Raw genomic sequence first — 27,720 nt, forward strand, 5'->3', positions numbered from 1 at the left:
GGAGTTTCTTTTGTTTTCCACAATTTAGCTTCTTTGACAATAAAATTCAGACTTCTGCACATTCAGGCTAGTTCATATACAGTATTGTACTTACTGGATTGATATCAGATTGTCTATGTGACATCAGAAAAAAGCAAAACAGAATGAAACACGCAACAGAAAGAAAGACAGAGCTCCAGTGGCAGAGTACAGTAAAGTGAAAGAGTTTATTGAGGGTTGGCACAGGCTCAGAGGGAAGAAAGAGAGGAAAGGAAAACCAGCAGCAACCTGAAACTGCGACTATGGTGACTAAGGGTTAATTTCACACCAAAGGTTGTTCTACAGTACTTGTAAAAAAGCCAAAAGTTTCAAGCATCTTTTCTCCAAATACCTCCCAAATAAAATCAAATTTGATCTTTCCTGAGATCAAACACGGTAAAGGAGCATGACATGACCAAACAATAGTTCTCCAAATACTAGACTGTGCATTGAAGTGTCAGGGTCGACCAATGCAAGTTAAAAATATGTATAAAAAAGGACACCTCTATATGCAGTGCAACAACAATAAAAACCAGTGGTTGATTATACATCAGCATTCAAAGGCTGGTGCCGTATAACCAGTATGTCACTAATACGCCACCTCCCCTGCATGTGCTCACTTCACCGCGACGACTGATGTGCTGTGAATGGACTCCATGACGGCGGCCAGGCGGCTGCACAGGTCGTGGGGTGACTTTCTCACTTTGGGTGGTTCTTTCAGCACCACTCTTTCAGCTGAGCAGTCCAGAACCCTGGGTAAGAACTCGCTCAGCTTCTCCTGCTGCAACTCTATCATCAAAGAGAACAAATTGAGTTAAGCCAATGTTATAGTGTATAAGTAATGCTGTCTTTTAGGTATGTATAATGTAATCATTTAATTTGTATTAATGATCTTAATTTCCTTTACTTCATACCAGCTTGATATGTAACACAACTATGTCCATCATGATTCAAGCATCCAGCTAATCGACCAGCTAAACAGTTTCACCTTATTACGGCCGAGGTTACAGATCACAGGCCACAAGTGAGAGCCTTACCATCCATATCCTGTCCCAGATAAGAACACCAGTGACTCCTGATCGCCTCAATAGCATCCATGTCTTCCTGCGTGACGCTGTCTCGGACCATAAGGTGCATGCAGGGGATGACACAGTCGTTCATGATGGTCACACCCTCCTCCACGTCGCTCTCTTCTCCGCTTTTAAACAGCGTTGCAGCATTTTCGTTTAGCTCCTGCAGAGCAACCACAGTGCAAATAAGAACAATAGTATCTGAATGGGTTCCCTTTTGAGTCTGGTTTTTCTCTCAGGGTTTCTTCTTCATGCCATTAGGGAGTTTTTGCCACTGGCTTGCTCATTAGGGACAAATTAGGGACAAATTTACAATTATAAGAAACAAATGTATACATTCTTTTATAGAATCTACTGTACTTGTAATGCTTGATCAGTATCAGATTGGATCTGGCATATATCAATGACCATTTACTTATCTACATTTATACTAATATACCGTCCAAGTAAATATTAAAGCACTCAAAGAATGTCATATCACATTTTGCGCTTTTTGTGGATCATTGACAAATTGAGATTTATTCCAAAAAATGTTCAATAAATAAAAAATCCCTTTACAAAACACATTGCCATAATCACAACTACAATTACATATATACATGAGCAGGGCAAACTAATGAAATATAAGTTGTTATTAAAAAGCATAAAAACAAGCATATTAATAATATAACTGAAGTTCACAGGAATCATATAAGATATTTCATAAAAATGTCTTCAAGTATCATGATATGTTTCCAGTACGGACATACTGAAAGACATACTGTACATGCAGTACCTTCAGGCATTTTCTCCTGTAAAGTGCTATAAGATTCTGGTCCACTCCTCTCTTTTCCCCACTTCTAAGCAGAGCTGCATTGTCTTGGTAAGCATGTGAAAGATAAATCAGTGCCTCTCGAATCCTTTAGGAGACAAATATGATAATTATGAGTGTATTAAAGTTAGAAAGTTTCTCTGTAAAAGAGAAAAAATTAATTATTCTTTACATACTTTCCATTTTGGTATTGCTCAAGGCCTGTGAGCAGGTAGGCAAACACGGTCTTGAACATACTGTAGTCGTCATGCCATTGCTAATGAGAAAGAAGACAGAATTGAAATACACTATATGGACAAATGTATTGTGACACCAGACTTTCCAGCCGTATGTGGTTCTTTCCCAAACTGTTACCGCTCAGCTGGAGGCACACAATTGTATACAGCGTGTCTTTGGATGCCGTAGCATTACATTTTCCCTTTACTTGAACGAGAAGACTCAAACTTGTTTCAACATGACAAGGCCTCTGTATACAAAGTTAGCTCTATGCAGATATAGCTTACATGAATGGGAGTGGAAGATCTTGAATGGCCTGCTATAGAGCTCTGACCTCAATCCTACTGAACTTGACTTGTATGGATTTACTTCTTAACTACCAGAGGACCATGCATACAAAAGAAAAACCTATAAAGATTTACCAATAAAATTAGTTCCATTCATGTTCAGAGCATCAGTTGAATATAGAAATAAATGAGAAAAAAAATAATGCAGGATGGTCAGTGATATTACCAGGTACTCCTCCATGTCCATGTCTTCTGGTCTGATAAGACGAAGTTTGGCTCTGGCCTCCCTCATGATACTGATAGACCTAATGAATGTAAAATAAAATTACAGGGAATTATAGAAAAACAGAGGAAACAGCTTAAAAAAAACAAATTATTATTGCAATCCTCTCTATCCATTACCACACATGATTTTATCATCATTAAGTTTTTATTACTTTACTTAAGTTTATATATATATATATATATATATATATATATATATATATATATATATATATATATATATATAATTTTTTTTTTTTTTCACTGAATCTATCACTCTTGATGCATGTAAGCACAACACCTTTCATCCAATTGAGTGAAAAATTGAGAGAAAGATGAAATACCTATCATCAAAGCTCAAGTTTCGATCACCGAATTGCTCCAGCAGAGTTCTCTCAATGATGCGATCAGGTGCTTTGTTCTGGAAGAGATAGACCAACATGTGCTGGAGGCGAGGGTCCTGCTGGGGGGTGACCTCCTCCTGAGAGATCTCAAACAGCCTGGAGTACTCCTCATGAAATGCCTAGTGGAAAGCCATTTTAAACCGTTTACTCAGAAAACACACAGACTGCCAGTCAAAACACTCGAAGTGCAAAAATAAAATAAAAACGACAATAAAATAAAATAAATCAACAAAAAATTAAAACTGGAGTGCAAAATACTCGGTTGAAGTTGACTATAGTTGTTTTCAGTAAGTGCTCATTTTTGGAGCCCCATTTTATTCAAGTGTACAAAGAAAAATAAATAAATTAAAGCTTATTTAATTTTCTCCCTTATTTAAAATGGACAAACAAAGACATTCAGTATAAGACTGACAGTATAAGACACACAACTATATATATATATATATATATATATATATATATATATATATATATATATATATATATATATATATATATATATATATATATATATATATATATATATATATATATATATATATAAATTAGGGGTGTAACGGTACACGTATTAGTACTGACATTTGTTAAAGTATGCTGAAATAAGTAGAACAGTTAAGTAGAACTTTAGAAAATTTCATATTAAAAATAACACACACACACACACACACACACACACACACACACACACACACACACATATATACATTACCCAAATGGGGGCTAACAAATGTAAAGTATTTAATTTAATTTTCCAATTAAATTTCACCGTCTGCTTGAGGATGCCCCAAAGGTGATCAATAAGTTCCACATACTCGGCCACTTCATCACCTGTCGAGCATGTGGGGCGATGCCCTGGTGTGGAGTACCAAGAAAGTTGTGTCTTGCCTACAGTCAAGCATGGTGGTGGTAGCATCATGGTCTGGGGCTGCATGAGTGCTGCTGGTACTGAGGAGCTGCGCTTTATTGTGGGAAACATGGTTTCCAACATGCACTGTGACATTCTGAAGCAGAACATGATGCCTTTTCTTCAGAAACTGGGCTGAACGTCAGTTTTCCAACATAATAAAGACGCCCAACACACCACCACAATGACAATTGCCTTGCTGAGGAAGCTGAAGGTGATTGAGTGGCCAAGTATGTCTCCAGACCTGAACCTTACTGAGCACCTGTGGGGATCCTCAAGAGGAAGGTAGAGGAGTGCCATTTGTCTAAAATCCAGCAGCTCTGTGATGCCATTATGAAGGAGTGGAAGAGGATCCCAGCAACAACCTGTGCAGCTCTGGTGAATTCCATGCCCAGTAGGATTACAGCAGTGCTACATAACAATGGTGCTTTCAGAAATTATTCATGTAGGGTGTACTTGCTTTTGTTGCCAGTTATTTAGACAATAATGGCTGTATGTTAAGTTATTTTCATAGTATATATTATAGTATATAATTTCATGTATATATTAGGAGTGTAATGGTACACGTATTCGTAACGTAATTTTTCGGTAAAGGGGCTACATGTGTTTTTTAGTACACGTGTTTTCACGTGCGGAACATACTTACAATCTGATTTGACCTCAGAGACGTATTAAGTTGCGGACCGCACTTCAGCGCATTTACTATTATTATTATTAAACTTGAAAACATACACAACAATGTCAGGCGTATAAAAAAAGAACCTAGAATAATGTAAACTATTTATTTAACCTTTTTTATTCATTTAATTTACATTTTTTTTATTTGTGTCAATTTAATTGATCATTTAGTTTAATCAATATGAAAAAAAGTGTATTAAATTAATTTTATTTATTGTATTTTATTTTTTAATAAAATATATGAAAATATTTTTTTATATATTATTTAACCAAGCAGGCATTTTACACCCTTAGTGTGTGGAAATATATATATATATACATACACACACACACACACACACACACACACTTTTTAAATAAGAAAATGTAATACACTAGATAAATAGTCTCGAAATAGTTTTAATAATCTTATATTTGTTTTATTGCAATCATATAATGGGAAATAATACATAGATTTAACCATATTTTTTTTTTTCACTTGGTAAGATTTCAGTTTTTGCAGTGTATTTCCTGTAAATAGGCACCTCATTAATGTACTGATTGATTTCTTGATTATCTTCTATGTTACCTTTTGAAGCTTTTATTAGTAAATAAAGATTAGGTTTCCATTACAGAGGACATATAAAATTGTTTATGCTATTATCAGTAACAAAAAGGCTTTAACAAACTAAATTCATAGACAGTTTATCAATGTACATAACAATAAAGCTATGACTAATTTGTCTCTGGGCATAATGATGATTATAACATCAGTGTTTAAAGTTTAAGACTTGAACATGCTTAACCTTGATAAGCCCTGCCTCAGGACCATCCTTGTCAAAGACATGTCTGGCTTTGGCGATGGCTAGGATAACACCTTGCATAGCTGGAGTAAGCATCATCTGTACAGGCAAGGAAACAGAAAGTATGTCAGGAAACATTACTAACCAGTGCTTTAAAGAAAACTTCACGAACCATCCTGTAACACTGTGAAAATGTTTTTATTAAACTGTTCCTCCTATGGTTAGTGATTTCGATGTTAATGTGTTGGTTTTATTATTCCTTTGTGAAGTTAATATTAGTCTGTCGCTTAAACACCATGGGGGAGAACATTGTTAGCGTCGTTATACTGGTGATTAATAGGCATAATTGAGTCATGGCAGAGACTCTGCCTGGATAGTTATTGAGCTACAAAATAATAAATTCAATTACATATTAGCAAAAGAGTTGCAATTTCGAAAGCTGATCTGTTGGAGCAGAGTGTACAGATGAAGAAGTGTAAAGTTGGACAGACTAAAGGACTATAAAGGACGCTCATTTTAGACAGACATCAAGGCGAAATATCACTGGCACCACTATCGATTGGCAGCCAAGGAGCATTGTGGGTAATGTAGGAACACTGTGGATGTCAGCTCACATCAACATGCTAATTGAAACAAAAATGTCTTTGGAATTTCATTTAAGTAATGAAATTCACAGTATATAAGTTTATTTTTATATTTTTATATTTTGTTATTCAGTGTAGATTTTCCATTATGAATTATTTTACCATTGAACATTTCACCATCATACAATGTGATTTTGTTTTAGTAAATGCTCAGCACATTTACCTCTTCGTTATATCCGTCTATATCAGACTGCAGCAGGATCTTGCCCACATTAGGGATCTCTACCTCTGACACCTCGTTTTCAGGTTGTGTGGCCTCGGCTTGACTTTCCTTTGCTGATGCAGCCTGTACTTCAGCCTCCTCACTCTCAGGTTGTTGGTCTGATTCTGCTTCTGTTTGCTCACTGCTTACAGTCTGATTCATTTCTTTAGACTCTGCTTCCACTGTCTCCTCATCCTTTTGAGATACCACATTCTGAGATGGCTATATGAACAAACAAAATATGGCAAAAAGGTACAGAATATAATGACACATTACTGCTCAAACCAAACCAAACAATGATATATTATTGCTGTTCGAACCATAATTTCTAGATCACTAACACAAATATTTCCCCATTCCTACATTTAGGCCCCATTCTCTAAAATAATAAGCTTCACTCTTCTGGAAAGACGTTCCACTCAGGTTTGGAGTGTGCTTGTAGAGATCTGTGTTCATTCAGTCACAAGGGCGTTAGTAAAGTCAGGTACTGATGTAGGGTGAGGAGGTCAATAAGGTTCAATTAGGTTAAGGTTAAAGCTCTATAGCAGGCCACCCACGTTCTTCTACTCCAAACCATGTAAAGCATATCTTAATGGAACTGGATTTGTACAAAGGGGCATTGTCATGCTGAAGCATGTTTGGATCTCCTACTTCAAGTGTAGTGAAAATTCATGCTACTGCATTTAAAGACATCCTACATAATTGTGTGCCTCCAATTTTGGGGTAACAGTTTGGAGATGAACCATATATGGCTTGAAACATCATGAATAATGTTCCAGGTATTTCAACTTTACCCATCTCTTTTTAGCCCCTGTTGTTGTTTTTATATTTTACAGTAAATTATTTAGTTGCAATAATTAAACAAAAATTAAACTTTCAAACAACTGTTTCACTTATTGACCTTTCTTATCAAAATATTTCAACTCTACATATCACCAAACTTGAGGTAAAAGATTTATATTTGGGTGAATGAGCAAAATAGATTTTCTTTGTCATTCAGTATTTGTATTTTTATGAACATATATGTCATTTAGCAGATGCCTTTATTTAAACAATATAAACAACTAAGCAATTGAATGTTAAAGTCTTGCTTAAGGGCCCAGCAATGGCAGCCTGTCATGCTGGGATTTGAACTCACAGCCTTAGAATCAGTAGTCTTCATTATTAAATTACAGATGTTTTTATTTAATACAGGAAAGGGCAGAATTTGCTCCAAAGAATACATAACAACTAGAGATCGTTTTTTGCCAATTAGTCGGCACTGATAGTTAATTGCTGGAACTATCGGCAAAAAACCATTCGGATAGTTTTTCCGGGTTGCGTTATACACAACGAAAGTGCCCCCTAGAGGCAAATCACTGATGTGTTTATTTGAAGGCTCTTTTTTTAATAAGTTTGGATGTGACTGTTTTTATTTATTTGGAGTGTTGCTTTATGTTTTAGTTTAAAAATATATATTTTCTTTTCTTTAATATTGATTAATATAATTAATACATTCAAATTTAATATGAGTATATATTATTATTATATTCAAAGTTAATATGGACCTGTCCTCAGTATATTTTCTTCAGAAAAAACTGATATAACTATGAACAACAATTCAGGTTTTAATTTAGCAACAGTTTGGTGATTGACACCTCCTCATGGCAACTGTGTTGGTTTAATTTAGTCTCAGTACCTGTTCCAGGGAAAATATATTATGTCTTAGTCTATAAAAAGCTGTATGTGGACTGACGTTAAAATATTCTGAGCTAGACTTTTTTAAATCCCTCCCTTTCCCAATTCTAAATGAAATCTGACTAATCTGGTACACTCATAAATTTACAGTTTTGACCAACAGTTTGACCAATGCAGCCCTCCACTGCAGTTATTTTTGTTTGTATCTGCCTGCAGTATTTTCTAATAAACTTTGACTACACCGGGGTGTGAAAGAATGAAGGAACTGGATGTGTCACATTGTATTACACAAGGAACTCTGCATACAATGCTCTCATCATGTCATTTTATTTCTTCCAGAAGTTTCCTATATATTCACAAGTGAACACTTATTCGGATCCTTACAGTTTTTATTAGCTTTAGCAAGATCCCATTTTAAATGACGCCAGGGTCAAAAATCTCACTAAAGTCTCACCACTAGAGGTCAGGCTTCAACCACAAACATGCTATGTTGAGTAAAGACAGCTGTAGACAATAGTTTAACATCACACCCTGTTCTCTAGAAAGAAAAATCAACACTTTAACCCTGCAAACTAATGGCAAAGACAAGCCCCTTCTTAAGTGCTTTACTACTACCACCATAAACAGAAATCCGGGGAACTGTGTCCAAGAAAGCAGGTGCATTTTGAAGAGTGTCATGAGGCTTGATATTTAATTTGAGTAAGGACCCGTGTGGCTTTAAACTGATCGCAGCAGTTTTTTGTGTGTTTGTTTGAGGCATGTTTCTTAGCAATAAAAGATGCAGATGGAAGTGTGTTGACTAGTGAGGAAAGTGTGTTCAGAAGCTGATGAATGAGAAAAATAAAAGAGGAAAGGTTGGATGATCAAGAGCAATCAAGAGGATGAAGAATGGAAAATCGGTTGGACCAGATGACATACCAGTAGAAGCATGGTATTGTGGTATTGTATGAGGAAGTCAGGTGTGGCAGAGAAGTATGTGAGGGTGGTGCAGGACATGTATAAGGACAGTGTGTCAAAAGTGAAGTGTGCAGTAGGAATGACAGACTGGTTCAAGGTGGAAGTGGGACTGCATCAAGGATCGGCTCTAAGCCCTTTCCTGTTTGCAGTGGTGATGGACAGGTTGAGGGACGAGGTCAGACAGGAGTACCCATGGACTATGATGTTTAGGGATGATATTGGTGGCAAGATTGTAGAACATGTGAGTACATGTGTGTGAATGAGAGGGAGGGCAGTGGAGTGGTGCGGTTGCAGGGAGAAGAGATGGTGAAGGTGTAGGAGTTTAAGTACCTTGGGTCAACTGTGCAAAGTAATGAAGAGTTTGTTAGAGCAGTGAAGAAAAGAGTTCAGGCAGGGTGGAGTGGGTGAAGAAGAGTGGCAGGAGTGATTTGTGATAGAAGAGTATCTGCGAGAGTGAAAGGGAAAGTTTATAGGACTGTAGTATAACCTGCTATGTTGTATGGTTTAAAGCCAGTGGCATTGACTAAAAGACAGGAGGTGGAGCTGGAGGTGGCAGAGCTGAAGATGCTGAGATTCCCTAGATAAATGATGATGATGATGATAAAGGTCAGACAAGAATAGCCAGACTGGTTTGAGGTGACAGGAAGGTGACAGTTACTCAATTAAACCACTCTTTAAAACCAGCAGAAATTAATCTGAGAATGCATCAAAACCTGAGGCAGCTATGACAGCAGAAGACCACATCAAGTTCCACGTCTACAGACTAGAAGCAAAGACTAAGTGACACCAGACATTTTGAAAAAGAATACATAGTGTTTTTTCAATCTTTAACACATACACCAATCAGGAATATCATTATGACATGATAATTAGAGGTCGACTGACCGATATCGATTTTTCTCTGGCCGATGCCGATATTTTAAAATCAGGGCAGCTGATGGTTAATATCTGATGCCGATTTTGTCCGATATGTTTGTCTGATTTTTTTCCCCACCTTAATCTAATTCAATCTTACAGTTAATTAATAAGAAATTTGCATAAATGAAACATTTATTGAATACCACAAGCCTCTTCAATCATTGCACTTGCTAGCAGGTTCTGGTCCCCCTGCTTACCTGTAGCCTAAACTACAGCTGGTTGAAGGCTTGATAACAATACAGCTCCAAAAATTACTCTCATTCTCTCTTTAAAAGTAGCATAATATTTAACCATGAACTTAAAGCCCTCGGAAAAACACAAAACTGACAGTCGGCCATCGTCCTGTTTTTTTGGCAGGTTCTGCATGCGGCATGGTTTGCTGGTGAGAAAGAGAGCATCTCCAAAGCTGCAGCTCTTGTGGGGTTTTCCTGGTCTGCAGTGTTCAGTACCTATTGAAAGTGGTCCGAAGAAGGATCAGTGATGAAGCGGTAACAGGTCATTGGCAGCAAAGGCTCAGTGATGCACGTGGGAAGGCTGGACCCGTGTGGTCCGATCCAATAGACAAGCTACTGTAGCTCAAATTGCTGAAGAAGTTAATGCTGTTAATACTCGATGGGTCACAACTGTTTTGGCAGCAGAAGGGAGACCAACACAACATTATGCAGGTGGTCTTAATGTTATGCCCTGTCGATGGCCATAAAGTTATGCCTGATTGGTGTATATTGTCTGGTATTTCTGCTATTTCATCCACTAGCTGTAATTTAGATTTAATAAGAAAACAAGAAAAAAAACACCTTGTTTTGAACTAGAGTCTGCAAACCAAACAATTCCTCAGTACAGTAACCTTTCATGCTGTTTACAGGGGCTGTCTATGAGAACTATTTCTAAACAGGATCAACTGACAAGCTCACCTGACACTCATCCAGCTGGCTTTGGGTCAGACTGAGAGAGGTGGCATCTGCAGTAACCTCCTTTTCCCCTTTACTGCTGTCCAGTGTTGAATCAAGATCTACCACGCTGGTTTTGGCTTCTGAAAAAGGAAAGGATGATGATTTGATATGCTGTAACAGATGCAACCAGTCAGATAACCTCGTCTGGAAAAATAGCTGACCGTCTGAGTTCTGAACCGGCTCCTGATCGGCCTCTAGGGTCAGTTCTTCTGGTTTCTCATGTTCTTTTTCAGGTTCCTGTTTTGGTTCTGGATTTGGGTGCACTGGTTCTGAAGGGTTCTCCTCTTCAGTGGTGGACGCCTGTGCTATGGGAACCTGTGGCTCATTCTGAGACGCCTGATGGAACTGCTCCTCCCATTCCCTCAGTTGCTGCTGGAACCACCGGTTGTCCTCACGGACATAGCGTTTCAGTATGGAAGGAAGGGAATCCATGCCTTGCAGAAGCTGACCCGTCTCATTGTCTGTGTCCTCTGCCATTAACACAATTGAGAGAGTAATGGAACAATCAATAGTTCACGATACACACGCCCACTGGGAGTTGAACCACACATGAAAAGACAAATCCATCAAATTTCATTTAAAACTTTTGCTTGATTTCATATCAGTTCTGCAAAAGCAGTGGTTTATCAACACCACCAAAAGAAAAAAACATGGCATAATATACACATCTTAGAGTGCAACATTATAAATTATAATACTATAAACAAGTGGTCCATGGACCAAATGCTGCCCCTTATAGTGTGTCAAGCAATCCATCATGTTACCAAATTTATTTAAATAAAAATAGCATCTTATTAATAACAGCAATGCTATTTCTCTCATACTCATTGCTATGCACTCTACTGGTGAAACTTTGGATTTAATTTTTATATATATATATATATATATATATATATATATATATATATATATATATATGTTTATAAATAATAAAACACTTTTTGATAAGCTTGCAAAATAAATACCACACAAAAAAAATGAAAATACAAAATATTAATTTTATTTACAAGATAGTCTCAATAAAAAAGTATTACATACTGTTTACTTATTTGCAAAGGTTCTTAGACACAAAAAAGTATTTTTAGTCTAGTTTATTTAATATCTAATAGAAAAATCTAATTACAGTGGAACCTCGGAGCTCGCGGCCTCAGCGATCGCGACCTCGCATGCTCGCGACTTTCATTCCGACCGGCGACTCTCATTCAGATCGGCTCGTGAGCAACCGCGAGCTGCTCAAAACGCTAGTTTTAACATTTCTAATCAAGGTTTATCTCATTAAAATTGTCTAATAATTAAGTGTTATGGAGTGAAGTAGTGTTATTTACTCATTTAAATCGATTTCGTATAGTGTTCTTTGGGTTTTTACTGGGTTGGAAGGGGCGTATCAAAAGGTCGTGAAAATTCAGAACTCGCGACCAGTCTTGGTCCCTAACCCTCGCGAGCTCCGAGGTTCCACTGTACTGCAAAAAGATTCAAAACTAACAGCCAATCATGAGGCATAACACACAGTGCATAACATACTCCAAATACAAGTCAAGAGCTTCAGTAATGTACAAATCAAACACTGGGATTGGAATGATTTTTGGAATGAATGTTGGAGCCCAATGGGCTGATCTGATGAGAGGTCAAAGAAGAATTTTAGGCTAACAGGACAACCACAGTGACTCAAATAGCCAATTTTTACAGCTGTAGTTGTAACACACAGCACATTGAACCTTAAGGTCGAGGAGTTGAAACAGCTGAAAGACAGGTTCCACTCCTGCCAGCCAAGAACAGGAATCTAAGGTTATGGTGGGCACAGGTTCCCTAAAATTGTATACTAAGTAAAACTGGATAAAAAAAATATCAACTCGTCTTTTTCCATTCTTTAACTACTTAGTTCCAATGAGCCCAAAGCAGCATATTCTATTCACTTGTCATTCTTAAATTATTGTGCTCCATTATTATTAACAAACGACCAGATTATAATGAAACAGCACTTAAAGTTTCAGTGAAGTGCCTTAAAATTGGGCAGTGTTATGAATTGTACTGATGTAATTTCCACTGAAACAGGAAGTCAAGACATATAGCCAACAGCCAATAGCATGTAGCTTAAATCATAGCCTGGGCTAAACTATCATACTTGGCAGTTAGTACCATGCATGTAAGTAAAGAATATCAACAAAGAGAGAGTGAGACAACGAGAGAAACAATGATGGAGAGAGAGGGGAATTTGAAAATGTTAATTTTGTCACTATTTTACTGATAAGCTTAAGGCTAACAATCATGCTTAAAGCCACAAATAATTTAATAAGTACCTGATATGAGGTGTGGAAGTCTGTCATGAATGTACATGAGACAGTAAGCACTGGCGTTGGTCATTCCTCCATAAGAGTCTCGTACCAGCTCCTCCCATGAAGACTCAGTCACCATCACATCATTGTACTTCAGCCAGCGTTTATGGGCATGATCATAGATGTAGGCCCAGTAATGTCCAGCAGAAGCCTGTCCCTCATGAACAAGAACTGCATGTAGCCTGTATGGTACCTGGAGACAAGGAGAGACATCATATTACATAAGAGACTTTCATACTAACATCATTGCTGCAAGAAATTATATCTTGCAAAGTGCAAATGTCTTTAACATGGATGGATTTATCTTACATTTCTAAATTATTATTATTCTACTATTTCTAATTATTAATATTCTACTATTCTAACAAGATAAATGGACAAGTCTGATATGAATATAAAATGTCTAGAACTAGGTTTAATAGACTTATATCTGTATTAGAAAATAAAAAATAAATATGACTATTTTCAAGATATTATTACATGATGTTATTGTGACCTTCGGTTAACGCTAATTTTGTTTTTAAATACCAGCTGCATTATTGTTCTGCTCTATTTGAGTTAAATTTATAACAGGTTATATATTGCGCATTTGTGTGCTGAACCTGCTCAGTTTGTCATATTTTTGTGTGCACAAATAAATGTGCCTGTGCTGATCAAGGTGGAGATTATAATAAAAACATCTGTCAAAAACCCATTTTAGATCAGAATTGTGCTGCTGCGACCCTTTCAGTGTAAATGCAGAAGCAAAACACTATTTTCCAGATTTCCAGTTACAATGTGGTTTTTACAAGGAACACTATTTATGCTGCATTACCGCAATATAAATAGGCTGCTTCACTCTCAATTTCTGCTGTAGCTGTTAAATCAGATTTAATATCTAACAATTTTGTTTCCATAAATGCATGGTGTTCTGGGTAAACTCATATAGTGTCAATGCTGCTGAATTCTGATCAACAAACAAACAAACAAATAAAAAAATTTCCACTTTCAACCGTACCTAGCTTTCCATATGGAATGTTACATATTTACAGCACCAGTTTAACAAAGGCAGTGGAAATAGTATTAGCTATATTGTTTTCATATTTATATATATATATATATATATATATATATATATATATATATATATATATATATATATTTTTTTTTTTAAATTACATGCTAGAATAAATGCTAATTAAATCAATAAATATCCACATTTTAAAACAAAGTTTGTCAGCCTGCTGATTATTTCTGGAAAATAAAAAATACAAAAATCAATATAATCGTGAAAATGCTTCTCAAAATCTGTTAGTGCACACAAGTTTCAAAAATGAATTAAAAGAGTTGATTTGATTAGAAATCACAGCGGGATGCGTGCTAATATTCACACGTCCTCATATTGTATTTATCCAAAAAATTGCACTTAGTGTTTTTTCAATATAGGGCTTAGTTTTGCATTTACTTATTGCTTGCATTTGCATTACTGAACATTTGCATGTATAATTTATGTGTTTTGCAATCACAATCACTCAACTTAAAAAATATAGCACTTTTGCTCACAGACAGAAAGTAATGCCACAGTGAAAGGAGGTGGACGTTTGTAGGGCCGAGGGCTGTTTCAGAAAATAGACTTTACCTGACACAGACTGTTATCTGAGTACATCCCCTCAAGAGCCTGGCTGACCTTGTCAATGCTGGCCTTGAGCTCTGCAACACAAGGAGAGAACAGCAATCAATAGGGTGCACCCGAGGCCAGGCTCCTGATACACTCAAACACATTAGGATATCTGTTGGAAAATAAGGCTGTGCTCTAATACAATACGGTAAAGGGCACAACATGCGGCCTCGTGAACAACAGTCGATACTGCAGAGCTGAAAGGAACAAAACAGCTTCTGCAACACTGGTGGAGAACAATGATTGCTTTTTTTCCTGTTTCCTTGTAAAGGCAGAAGTCTAAGTAATACTTCACACCGAGAGAAAAGAATACCATAAGTGTTTGAAAAGCCAAACAGGGGGAAGCACCGTTCATGTTGTTCTCTGCTTCGGTTCTCCAGCGCTGCAGGCAGCCCCTGACAAAATGCAGCTCCTCGTCACTCACGCTGCCCGGTGCTGGGTGCTGAGGCCAGTCAGTGGGGGGTCTACACTGGGTAAAGGGCTTGTGGATGGGCGTTCTCTGGGTAGAGCTCTGTGTGCAGCCTGAAACATCTGATGAGCAGGCATCATCTCCTTCTGTTTGGCTAACCATGGGTTACACAAAGTTCAGTCAGTCATGTTTTTCAAAAAGAAGATACATACTATTCTGCATTTCACCATGTTATGCCTTGAAAAATGACAATACATAAAAGATGCTAAAAAAAAAGTATATTTTATATATATATATATATATATATATATATATATATATATATATATATATATATATATATAAGCATGTGTTTTTTTTTTTTATATAAAATATATTTATATAAAAACATTTTAAAAACACATGCTTATGTGAAAAGTCTAAGTTTGTGAAGGGTATAATTATAACAGTATAATAGTGTATGTAATATGTGTAACATCCACTTTTTAACATATGATTATTCAAATCTGAATTTTAGACCACTCTGCATCTATAAAAATCAACTGAGATTTTTTTTCATTATATTCACATTATATAAATGCAATACTTATTACACATACTTATGTAAAAGCTAAATTTATGTTATTATCAGCATTAGAATTTAAAGATTTCTTTAAATTTGTCATTTAAATCCTTGGTTTACTCTGATAGAATATCATGCATTGAAATGTTTGTGTATAAGAAGATAAAATGTGCAGAATTAAGGGGAGGGGTATGGATGATCTGAAAATAATATTAAAAGTGCAGACATGAGGGTGTGTTCTGTTAATAATATACAGTGTCTGTCAAAAGCCTTATTAAACATGCATGTGCGTTTAGTTTTTATGCAGCAAACTAGGTAAAAGGAAAAAGCAATCAAGAATTGGAATGGGAGAAAGTGCCGAGTCCAAATGTAACATTTTTAGCTCTTATATAAAGAGAACAGGAGAAAAGATGTTAGCAGACTGCCTCACACTCACAGTCAAATGTGGAGGTGGAAGCGTAAAGGTTTGGGGTTCCATATATCAACGCAATTCTATCTGGACTGCAGCTGATTGGAACTTTATTTAATGTTTGGAGAAATGAACTGTCCACATGCCAAGAGTGTGCAAAGCTGTTATTCATGCTAAACAAGGATTTTTCAATGGAAATCAGTTTAAAATCAAATGTGTATATATATATATATATATATATATATATATATATATATATATATATATATATATATATATATATATATATATATATAGTTTGTTGTATATAAGCAAAGGAAACATGCACATGTCTCACTAAAATGATAAAAGAATGAGTGTTTTCAAACTGTACTGCATATGTGTTATATTCTTAATATTATTTGATCAGAGGTAATAGTGTTAACAAAGTGTTACGAATGCAAGAAAGGCTCATGTTTGGTCACTTGCCTGGTGTGTTCTGAGCTGAGTTCTGTGTGTGCAGGAGCGCTGGCAGTTCCAGTTGAAGCGACAGACATGCATGTGTTTGTCTGCTTTGAGCTGGCAAACTCTAAAACATACTGCAGCATGTCTGCCAGAGGGTACTTGTTCGGCCCGGATCCGTAGTTTTTATAGCTTGAAAACGAATAAAAAACAACTGAAGCAATGTCAAAGATTGTGTCACATTTCATAAAAAGAATATCTGCTGTTATAGCACTGTCCACGTTTGCCATTTATTCCTGACCTTTCAAGTTTTTGCTGAAGAACTGTTAACTGGTCCTTAAGCCTCTTCACCTCCCCTCTTCTTCCATGTGTATGTTCAACATTTTGGTGAAGGTATCTACTCAGAGAATAAAGACACAAGCTTTAGATTAGATTTAGCTACAGTGAGTCTATTGCTCATCTCAAAGACAGAATTTCCAGTGAAAAGGCTTTCCTCTATTCCAAATTTATTTAGCCAAAACATATAATGTGTGTGAAGTTTAGCAGATGAGCTGCATATTGTTAACTGTTTAGTTAAACTTACATTAGCTTGATATATTGTAAGCTACAACTGCAGAAAAAGGCTGTTAGTAAAGTATGCTAACTATAAATCACATACATCCCCTGGGAACAAAGGAGGGGAACCCAGGGGAACTGTCAGGGTGGAACAGATTTGGGCCTCGTAGTTCAAGGAACCCAGCCATTAGGGTTGCACAAGCCAGTGCACTCTTAGTGCCGGAAAAATGGGGAGGGTTGCGTTGGGAAGGCCATCCAGCATAAAAACATGTGCCAAATCAAACATGCAGATCACGAATACGGTTGATTTGCTATGTCGACCCCTAATGGGAAAAGCCGAAAGAAACTTAGTTTTAGTTCAAGTGAAGGAAAGGTTTAATGCTACTGAACCCAAATGCATCCTCTACAATTGCGTGCCACCAACTTTATCCAAACAGTTTGGGAAAAGACCACATATGGCTGGGAAAGTCAAGTGTCCCAATACTTTTGCCCATAAAACTCACTAAATCCTAGTGGTTAGTTATTATAACTCTATCATATAAACAAGATTATTATTATTACTATTACTATTATTATTATTATTATTAAAGAAATGGGCAAATCTTCAAGCTCCAAAATGTCAATGTAAAATGTTAAATAACACCCTGCTAATTTTGTTAGCTTGTTATTTATGTATAGATGACATATTCTAGTGAAACCGTGTTTTTTTTTTTTGCAACATAGATAGCTTGCTAAAACTTTTTTTCCAAACAGAAAACCTTGTCATACAATTTCAAGAACCAGATAAAAACGTCTGTAAAATGTCTGTAAAATAACTGCAGCTAAAACAGAATAAACTACTTTAATTCATTCTCACCTGTCCATGTAGATAATCTGGGGGAACTCAAGCTTCTTGTGTATTTTTTCTGGCCGTCCTAAAGACTGATTGAACTCAAATCTAGAGAGTTCAAAGGTCAACACTGGTGGCAGCTTCGAGAACCATCGCTGAAAAATTATTTGTTCCGTATTTACACAAATATTTGCATTATAATTAGACAATTACATTCCTAACAGCATCAGATTGTATAATAAACTTTTATTTTAGATCATAACACTGACCTCCTGTCCAGATGACACAGTTTGATCAGAGTGTATTGATTCGATCTCTGCTGCTACCATTGCACCCTCCAGGCACTCATCCAAATTGTTGAACCCGTTAACCTGCAGAGGGTACTGCCCAAACTGCTCGATAGTAGACAGGATTTTACCTGAATTCAAACTAATTTTAGTTCAACATCTAGTCAACATTATGTATCAGTAATGAAATGATATTTTTTTCCCCTTACCCTCATGAACTCTCTGAGCAACGAACTTCCCGTAGAAAAGCTGAACCATTGGGTTGTCCTGTTTATCTTCTAGATCACTGATGAACCAGAAAGTCCATATATCAATATGGTTATTTCAAATTCAATCATAAAAATCTTCTATTTCCAAAAGTGTACCTGCTATTAGCTGCCAGCTGGAAAGCGTCCTCGAGCCAGTCGAGCAGCTTATGTGTGAACTCACTAACATCCTAAAACAGGCAAGCATGTTACCTCTGTCATACTGTCTCTACTTAACCTTATCACAGTGTACCTTAACCATCTGCTGCACACATACAGCACATAAGGGAAACAAATTATAGAACCCAAACAAAACAAAGTGTATTAGTAAGCTGCTGTGCCACTATGAGTCACCAAAACAGCTTCAGTGCATCTTGGCAAGTCTCTGTAATTGTATTGAAGAAATGAACAATATTCTCCCAAAATATTTTTCTCCAATTAGCATTAATGTTAATGATAGAGAGCGCTATATAGCACATCAATGAACATCATCTATAGATGTTTGCTTAAGGTGAGATCTGATGGCTTTGATCTGATGGCATTTTCCTTAATAAACTATAGATAGAGCTCTTATGCCATGTGGATATGAAAATCAATCAATCAATCAATCAATCAATCAATCAATCAATCAATCAATCTCTATCTATCTATCTATCTATCTATCTATCTATCTATCTATCTATCTATCTATCTATCTATCTATCTATCAAACACTTTTAACAAGACATTGTCCCAAAGCTGTTCTACAGAAATAAACAGATTACAAAAATACATTTTAGATTAGTTTTACATTATCTTTTATATATATATATATATATATATATATATATATATATATATATATATATATATATATATATATATATATATATATATATATATATATATATATATATATATACAATATACAAATGCAAATAAGTGTGTGTGTGTGTGTGTGTGTGTGTGTGTGTGTGTGTATATACACACATTTATACACACACACACACACACACACTTACATGCATTTGTATATTGCATTCGTATTTGTCCATTCCCATGTTGATTAGAGTATTAAAAACTTAGAAACGTATTTAAAAGGTATTATTTAAAAGTACATTTAGGTACTTTATAAACATAAAAATGTGTGCTAAAGTTGCGATTAATCACAAGTTAACTCATTACAATCAAGCGATTAATCATGATTAAATATTTTAATCGATTTTATTTATATATTATATATACACACACAGTACATAGATAGAGACATAGAAAGATAAAGAGGTATAAGAGAGAGCAGCTTGTCTTCCAAGCCTCCTCTTTTATGCATTACAATCAATTGCATCTTGTTTACTAAACCACTGTCAGCATACCTGCTGTGCCTCGCTGGTCCTAAATGCGTCCCTGAGCAGCTCCACAGCTGCAGAGGGATCCACAAACCTGCGATTAGAGCCCACCATCAGGGCGAAGAGGCATCGCAACTCCTGCATGAACGCTATGTTTCTCCTCTCCTACATAAAAAAGACGGAGACATATGGGGCGTTACATATACAGTCGGAGTACTTCTCACTGAGACAACAAACAAGCGATTCCACCAAATATATAATCTAGCTAAATCACGCTCTTATTGAAAGGTACTCCCAGAAGCACTTTCCCATGCCAGAAGGGATCTAAAGATCTGAGCATGTGAGAATGTTTGTCAGAATATGAGCCAGATCATCGCAGGCGGCTGATTACTCACAGAGTGGCTTTTGCATTTCTCCAGCACGCGCTCAGATAGGCAGTAATTGAGCACCAGTCTGCGAAACACCGGCAGATGGAACAGAGACTGAAAACAACAAGAGCGAGAAAATTTTCGCGTGACTCATGCATATCATCATTTGCTTTCATTTCATTTTCATTTACCACAAGGCATACTCGTCAATAGAGCGTAATGGCTGGGGTGGATTTTGGGATGTAAAACACTCTAAAGTGGGTAATTACTGGGGTCAGAGCTGAGGTTAACATCAATGCTTTTTGTCATACAACAAAATGACTGGGGGGTGGATGAGCTGTCAAGTACTGGAGCGGAGCTCATTAATAGTCAAATAGTGCACACATCTGCACCAATTAACCTATGCCAAGTTGGAAATCTGTCGCTCTGTTTCTAGCAAATCTAAAAATTGAAATAAAATAGAAGTATACAGATTTAGCCAAACAACTAGTGTTTTCTACAAATGAATTCGAATTTATGTAAGACAACTAATAATTAATAAATAAATAAAAAATATTGACAACAAATAGCAAGATAAACTAATTTTAACATGTTACTGAATAACGTTCACTAAGCTCAGTACAAGCTCCTGCACCAAAAAAACATTCTAGATTTTTGCTACAGATGTGAATTAACAGTACTTTGTAACATGGCTAATCTTATAATTTCAAACTTATTTATATACAAACACAGCTGTCAAAGTTCAGAGCAGCATGCATCATGCTACACTATTTAATTTGCTGTGCAGTCTATCAATATCAATAAAGACTTGAATTTCAACACAGACATCTGAGAAGCCTGGCTAAATCCACTCTGGAATGGCTGTAATAAAATTAGAGTGTCGAGATGCATGGGCATCGGAGAGAAAGAGAAGCTCATCGTTTCAAGCGTCCTGTCATTAGCATAGGTGGTAATTTCATTTGCACGGTATGGCTAGATTACAAGATAACAGGTGAGATAAGAGCGTTGAAGTGCGCTTTGTTCGGTCTAGGATACCACATACATCTATTTAAGCCAGCGATCCCACAAATGCATCAGAAGATTCCAGAAGATTCTGCATTGTATGTGATCAGGTACCATGTGTAAATGCAATTAAAATAAATTCAAAAGGTGAAATATTGAGTTTACATTTAATTATTCCTTCATAATGATTTGAATAGTAAAGTGTTTTCTTAAAAAAAAAAAAAATATATATATATATATATATATATATATATATATATATATATATATACAAACACTCCTACAGAGGGTCATACCATTTATTAATGATCAGTGCTTAATTTCCTCAATGTATATTCATTGATTGCAAAAAAGAATATTTTTAAAAAAGCTAATGGGTTTGGGCTTTGAAACGGTTATATGCCACAGCACTCATGATTTCTTGATTCTGATCCAATTCTTCTACAGGAGCAGCTTTATGAGTAGTGCCTTCCGCAAATAACAGATTTATAATACATTATTGTGTCTATATTAACAACAGAGGCACTTGTTTCCCAGAATCTTTACAAAGAGGAATTTTAAAAGTCCTGTGTAATTATTGATATGGTGAAATTTCAGATAAGAATATTTTTATTTAGAATGTTTGGAAGGTGTCACCAGCGTCCATAATTTGAATTAATCAAAGGTAAAGCTGAACCTTTTTTAACAAGTGAATGTCAGGCTGGCAAAAAAGTGCTGGTATATATAACTTAATTAAATGCAGCAATCAAAACAAAGACACAATCCAGAAACAGACTCAAGGCACAGGCAATGGTCCGGCAATCAACAAACCACATTGACTAGGGCAGGCAAGAGCATGTCAAGGAAACCAAAGCCAATATAGAGAATCGGAATCACCATCAGAATATGAAGGCTTGGTAACCAAACAAATCAAAGGAACACAGAATATATACTTCACAAGGTGAATGTTTAGTGACAATCACAAACGCTGTGAAAGTGAAATCCCCCAGGTGAAATCAAACAATAGCTGAGTGAATGTAAACATTAGGGTAGGTGTGATAGCTGTAAACTGTAGTCTGTAATGACTTTGTTTGTAGGGAATTTGAGGTTAATGCCAATTTGCAAACATTCTGAGAGAAAAAATTGAAAGCTACTAAGGGAAGGACTGTAAATTGAACTGTTATAAATGTGATTATGCCATGTGATAAGGATATGGACAGATGTAAATGCATATTAAAACATTTTATTTTTTTTACAAAACAAGCAAAATCCAAATCTAAATTCAAAGGTAATACAAGCATGGGTCAGGTGACTGGCAAGCAACATAAACTGTGTAAAACAAGAACGAGAAACCAAAACGAGATAAAAAGCATAGAAAAAGTCATGGTACATGCAGCAAACTGAATGTGATACTTCATGAATACCAAACGACACAACGGGATATATAAACAGAAACTAATCAAAAGGTTAAGTGAAAACAGCTGAGGACAATCAGACACATGATGAAGACTCCCAGTGCTAATACAATTTCATGTTTGTGGAGCCACGTGTCTTGTAACATGTGTTTCGATTCATGTCATGTCTCAACTGTCACAAATCTCCTATTTCAAATGTTGTGGTTTAGACAGCAGCCTACCTGGATGACGGCGCTGAACCAGCAGGTGTTTCCCACATTGCGGATACCCACAGGCCAACCCTCCTGTCTGATCCAGTCTGCCGGACTGCACATCTCTCCTGACGCCTCGTTTCTCTTCCTCTTCACACGGACAGCATTCTCCTCAGCACTGGCCTCAAGAGCCCTGTGTAAAATAAAAATTTTTGGGGAGTATGTTTTTCTGTAATAGTTCTTGCATATATTTTTTAAGATGTGGGTAGGCTTTAAGGAAACATCAGGATACCTGTGGAGCTCTCTCTCCTCTGCCTCGGCCTGCTGAGACTCCTGAAGACTGAGCTCAATGGCAGCCTGCAGTTCATCGTTAGCTGGATGTACAAACAGGAGTTTCATCAGTTACTAGAAACTTGCATTTTAAAATTGTAATCATTTCATATCTATATTAATAACTCATTCACATGGGTTTGTAACGTAGACTCCCCACATTGTCTAAGATAATAATAATAATAATAAACAGCTAAATAAAATAATAAAATAATAATAAACAACAATTATTTATGTATAATCAATGTCTCCATTGCCAACACTTTGTCTCCTGATATGAAAACATTTTCAGGACATGAAACATGGTGTTTTCTCATTAAGTTTTATAGTGTAGGTGATAACAGGATCTGACTTGTTACTCAGATGCTCTGCAACATAAAAAAAATAAATCCTACAAAAACAAATAAAACTAATACAAATACAAAATGGAAATTTTCTATGAATTATTGTACAATAATTAAAGTAAAGCACTGCATGATATGTTGTTACAGGAAAATAATCAACCTTGGTGAAGAAACAATTATTTTCTATAAGAATGTGCACTTTACTGTTTTATTCCTTAGTCAAAATGCCATTTGTGTCAGTTATAGAAAAAAAGGTTACACTGTTAATGCCTGTTGAAAATTAATGGCCTGTAACATTTCCACATTTTTAAACTAGAATATTTGCTTTCAGTTAAAGTTAATGTTATAAAAAGTTAAATGACAAACCCCAGTGTGTATTATAAACTCAGCAGTGTATGAAACAGTACTCATATTACAGTATATACAGTATAATGTGGGTAATGTATCCTGATCTTACTGTTGTGTTGGTTCAAAGATTCTCTGTGTTGCTCTGAAGCTTCTTTAGGTACTTGCTCTTGCTCTTCTGTTTGCATGGTGAGGAGCCCAATGGCATGGCTAATATCGCCCTGGCTTTCCTGCAGTCATTAGAGATTAATGTCATGTCTATGATATGGTATTCATATTTGTATTTCATATTTAATATAAATGAGAGAGTAATAATGCTTTGCTTTGGTGGACTGGTGTTTGAAGTGAAATGCAGAAGACACGGTGTCAGTTTTATATTTGTAAATTATTATTATTAAAATTCCAGGATACAATAATGCTTATGTTTGTGCTGTTAGTTCAGAGAGCATGACCGTGGGCTTGAACCTACATTAAGGACACGCTGGAGAACTTGAGGGTCCTGAATGCCAGTGATCTCCTTTAGCTGGTTAAGCAGCATCTGATTCTAGACAACCAAACAAGCAAATAAACAAATGTGTATTTCTCTCTCTCTCTTTTTTTTTTTTTTTTAATTTTTTGCAAAATATGCCTGGCAACCTAATAATATTAATATAGTGATAAATTAACATTATACTGTTTTCTACATATAAGCAATATGTCCTTTACACAAACTGAAAAGTACTAAATACTAAATGCTGGGTAATCAGACTATATAATATCAATATAAAATAATATCAAGGAATACATTTATAGGGATAAACTTATGAATTAAAAAATATATTCTTAAGCTATTTATTTTTACAAATTTATTTTTGTAACAGTGTCCATTGTGAAAGTGATTTACAAATTAAAATAAATTAAATATTGCAAAAATAAATAAATAAATGAAACCAGACCAGTTTTTTGACATAGTAACAAGCCTATGCATGCTGGAATTAATTTTGAGCTATTTTTCTTTATTAAAATCATTTAATTTTGTAAGCGTAATATTTTGAATATTGTATCTTTAATGCTTGACTTTGTAACCAATGTTTTTTGATTTGACATTTTGTTAGCAATTACATAATGCAGTTGTTTGCAGTCTCAGAGATTTATATTTTATTCACAACAGAACAGAAAACAGAAAATCTTTAAACTGAGGAATTTTACCATTTAAAAGAACAAGTTGGGACAGGGTCATGTTTACCACTGTGTAGCAACCCCTCTTTTTTAACAACAGTCCAAATACATCTGGTGAATGAAGAGACATGTTGCTAGAGTTTTGGGAAAGGAATGTTGTCTCATTCATGTCTGATACAGGATTCTAGCTGCTCAACAGTCCTAAGTCTTCTTTGTTGTATTTTTCCTTTCATTATGTGCCAAATGTTTTTAAATGGTGAAATGTCTGGACTGTAGGCAGGCAAGTTCAGCACCCGAACTCTTGTACTACAACAAAATGCTGCTGTAACAGATGCAGTATGCGGTTCAGCATCGTCTTGCTGAAATATCCTAAAAAAAAAAACCTATGTGCTCTAAAACCTGTATATAACCAGCATTACTGCTGCCTTTCCAGATGTGCAAGCTGCCCATTCCACAGGCACTAATGCACCCACATACCATCAGAGGAGCGGAAGTGCGAGATACCAAGCCAAGATATTCACTATGCGATCTTCACAATTTTATGTTGAGGAACATTTTTCTGAAAATGTTCCATAATATTTTAGACACCTTTTTTTTCGCAGATTGGTAAACCTCTCCCCATCTTTATTTCTGAGAGACTCTGCCTGTCTCGGACACTCTTTTTAGACCCAATCATGTTATGAAAGTTGATAATTTACCTAATTAGTTGCAAAATGTTCCTGCCTTCTGTTGCCCAATTTCAATTTTTGGACATGTTACAGCCATAAAATGGTACATAACTTTATTTGTTCTTTAAATGTTACATTTGCTCAGTTAAAACATGTTCATTATATTCACAACATGTTCAACTGAAGAGAAATATGGGTTTATAAGATTGACAAATCAATGAAAATCATTGATTTTACATCTGATTTACATTTTACATTTTAACTTTTAGAATTTTAGTGGTAATCTATATATATCCTATATTATATTATATAGTCTTCATACAGCAACTTGTTGATACAAGAACAAAAAAAATATCTTGATATAGTAAAGCTTTCAATAAGACATTTATACCATTTTCTAAAGGAATTTCTATTTTCCATCATGGGAAAGTGAAGGAGTTTGTTTCTCTGGTTTCTTAATGTTATTAACATTGATCATTCAAAGAACTGTTACAGACAACTGTTACAAACATTTTTCACTTAATCTAATGTTTTATATATATATATATATATATATATATATATATATATATATATATATATATATATATATATATATACACACACACACACACACACACACACACACATTTATCTGCTTGTAGTTTAAGATATCAAATAGCTGTGTAATTGTGTTATTTTATGTTTAACCATACATGCTAATTTTTCAGATGCTACAATGAAACTAATACAATAATGCAGAAAGTAAATGTTGGCTGTGAAATGTTGGCTGGGCTGGCTGTGAGGCTAGTGATGGGATGAAATTAAAACTAACCACCATGCCTCATGAACGCAGATTTTAGTATCTGAAACTGCAAAGTTGTGCAGCAAAACATTCATGTGTAAAAGTGATTGAAGATAAACAAATATCCACTTGCCAGCTAGGCTCATCCCATATGAAACATAAAATGTTTCCCATAAAATATAGCTGAACGTCAAAAATGACATTCCCAGTTATAATAAGCATACATTTCATATTTGGGAAATATTACTGATACAGCCTCAGTGCACTCTCAAGTTAAATTTCCTCATTGTCAAATGCTCTTGTGGAAAATTCACACCCCTGGCACAGGTGGCATGTAAACATTAACAGGCCAGATAAGAAAAGCATGAAAGCTGAGGATCTATATAAAGCAGCTCCAGCAGCAGGTGGGAATGTCAGACTGATGGTGATGGTGGACAGAAACACTAGCCTGGGAGCTGGAGACATATATGGAGAGCTGAAGGCCTGGAAGTCCTGGCTCATGCTCTATTTTTGGCCCTGACACAGATAGCACCTCTGTTTATGACGCCTCTCATCCTGGCACCAGGGGTTGGTCGACAATATAGCAATAAGGAAAACCAGTCACCTGTGACATAAACTATTTACATATGACCTAGAATAGTTACTAATAAATTAAATAGGGGGAAAAAAAATCACTGGGAAAATATTGCACTTTTCAACTTTTATTATGACTGACTGATAAAACTGCAATCTGCAAAATGCAAATAACGGTGAGCTGTTTTTATGACGTCACAACTCTCTGAATTGTATTTATTTTAACATTGTTGTTATAGAAAAGCAAAGCACCGTGTATGTGATGTTTTGGCACACATAAACAAGCACAAACAAATCAATCTTAACCAATAAAAAAAATGTAACAAATAAAAAGCCAACATGACGTGGATAAAAATGACCGTAACACAAAGCGCACTTCTCACCGCACAGTTTTCCCCATGTTCAAAGTCCTCTTCCACTCTCATGGCAGAACAGTTAAACTTTTAATTTCCCCCAGATTTCTTCGACCGGACTCCTGAGTGTGACCTACTCCATGGATTACTCCCCCACACACACACCCACACTCCCACACACACACACCGCAGGGAGCAGAGCTGCGTCCCAAACCGCATACTGCCGCACTAAATAGTATGTTAGTGTGGTAGAAGAAGAGCAGTTGAACAGGTGCTGCATTCCCTAGAAAGTTAATTCAGTAATGTTAGTTTAAACGCATGAAAAGTGTAGGTCAGGGAGTACAGTATATTAAATCCTTCTTTTAACGGCATTAGT

General features: G+C 35.9%; 1 protein-coding gene across 2 annotated transcripts; it reads right to left on the bottom strand.

Moving 5' to 3' along the window:
- Window positions 1–187: 187 nt before the first annotated feature.
- Window positions 188–27,556, bottom strand: usp28 (ubiquitin specific peptidase 28). 2 transcript variants are annotated; one of them, XM_046868232.1, is made up of 26 exons: window positions 27,375–27,556; window positions 24,278–24,352; window positions 23,921–24,038; window positions 23,082–23,163; window positions 22,820–22,982; window positions 20,230–20,316; window positions 19,862–19,999; window positions 18,630–18,700; window positions 18,474–18,550; window positions 18,247–18,395; window positions 18,005–18,132; window positions 16,895–16,990; window positions 16,621–16,785; window positions 15,121–15,335; window positions 14,734–14,804; window positions 13,080–13,308; window positions 10,944–11,252; window positions 10,744–10,862; window positions 6,242–6,502; window positions 5,438–5,533; window positions 3,011–3,189; window positions 2,629–2,707; window positions 2,076–2,155; window positions 1,864–1,987; window positions 1,056–1,251; window positions 188–807 (listed from the first exon to the last, which is right to left on the bottom strand). In XM_046868232.1, exons 1-26 carry the CDS (start codon window positions 27,414–27,416, stop codon window positions 635–637), a joined length of 3,522 nt encoding a protein of 1,173 aa, XP_046724188.1. In that variant the 5' UTR covers window positions 27,417–27,556; the 3' UTR covers window positions 188–634. The 2 variants fall into 2 exon arrangements, with proteins under 2 accessions (XP_046724188.1, XP_046724189.1); XM_046868233.1 differs by lacking the exon at window positions 5,438–5,533.
- Between the last annotated feature and the right edge of the window lie 164 nt (window positions 27,557–27,720).

This window comes from Silurus meridionalis, chromosome 15, assembly GCF_014805685.1.
Source record: "Silurus meridionalis isolate SWU-2019-XX chromosome 15, ASM1480568v1, whole genome shotgun sequence".
NCBI lineage: Eukaryota > Metazoa > Chordata > Actinopteri > Siluriformes > Siluridae > Silurus > Silurus meridionalis.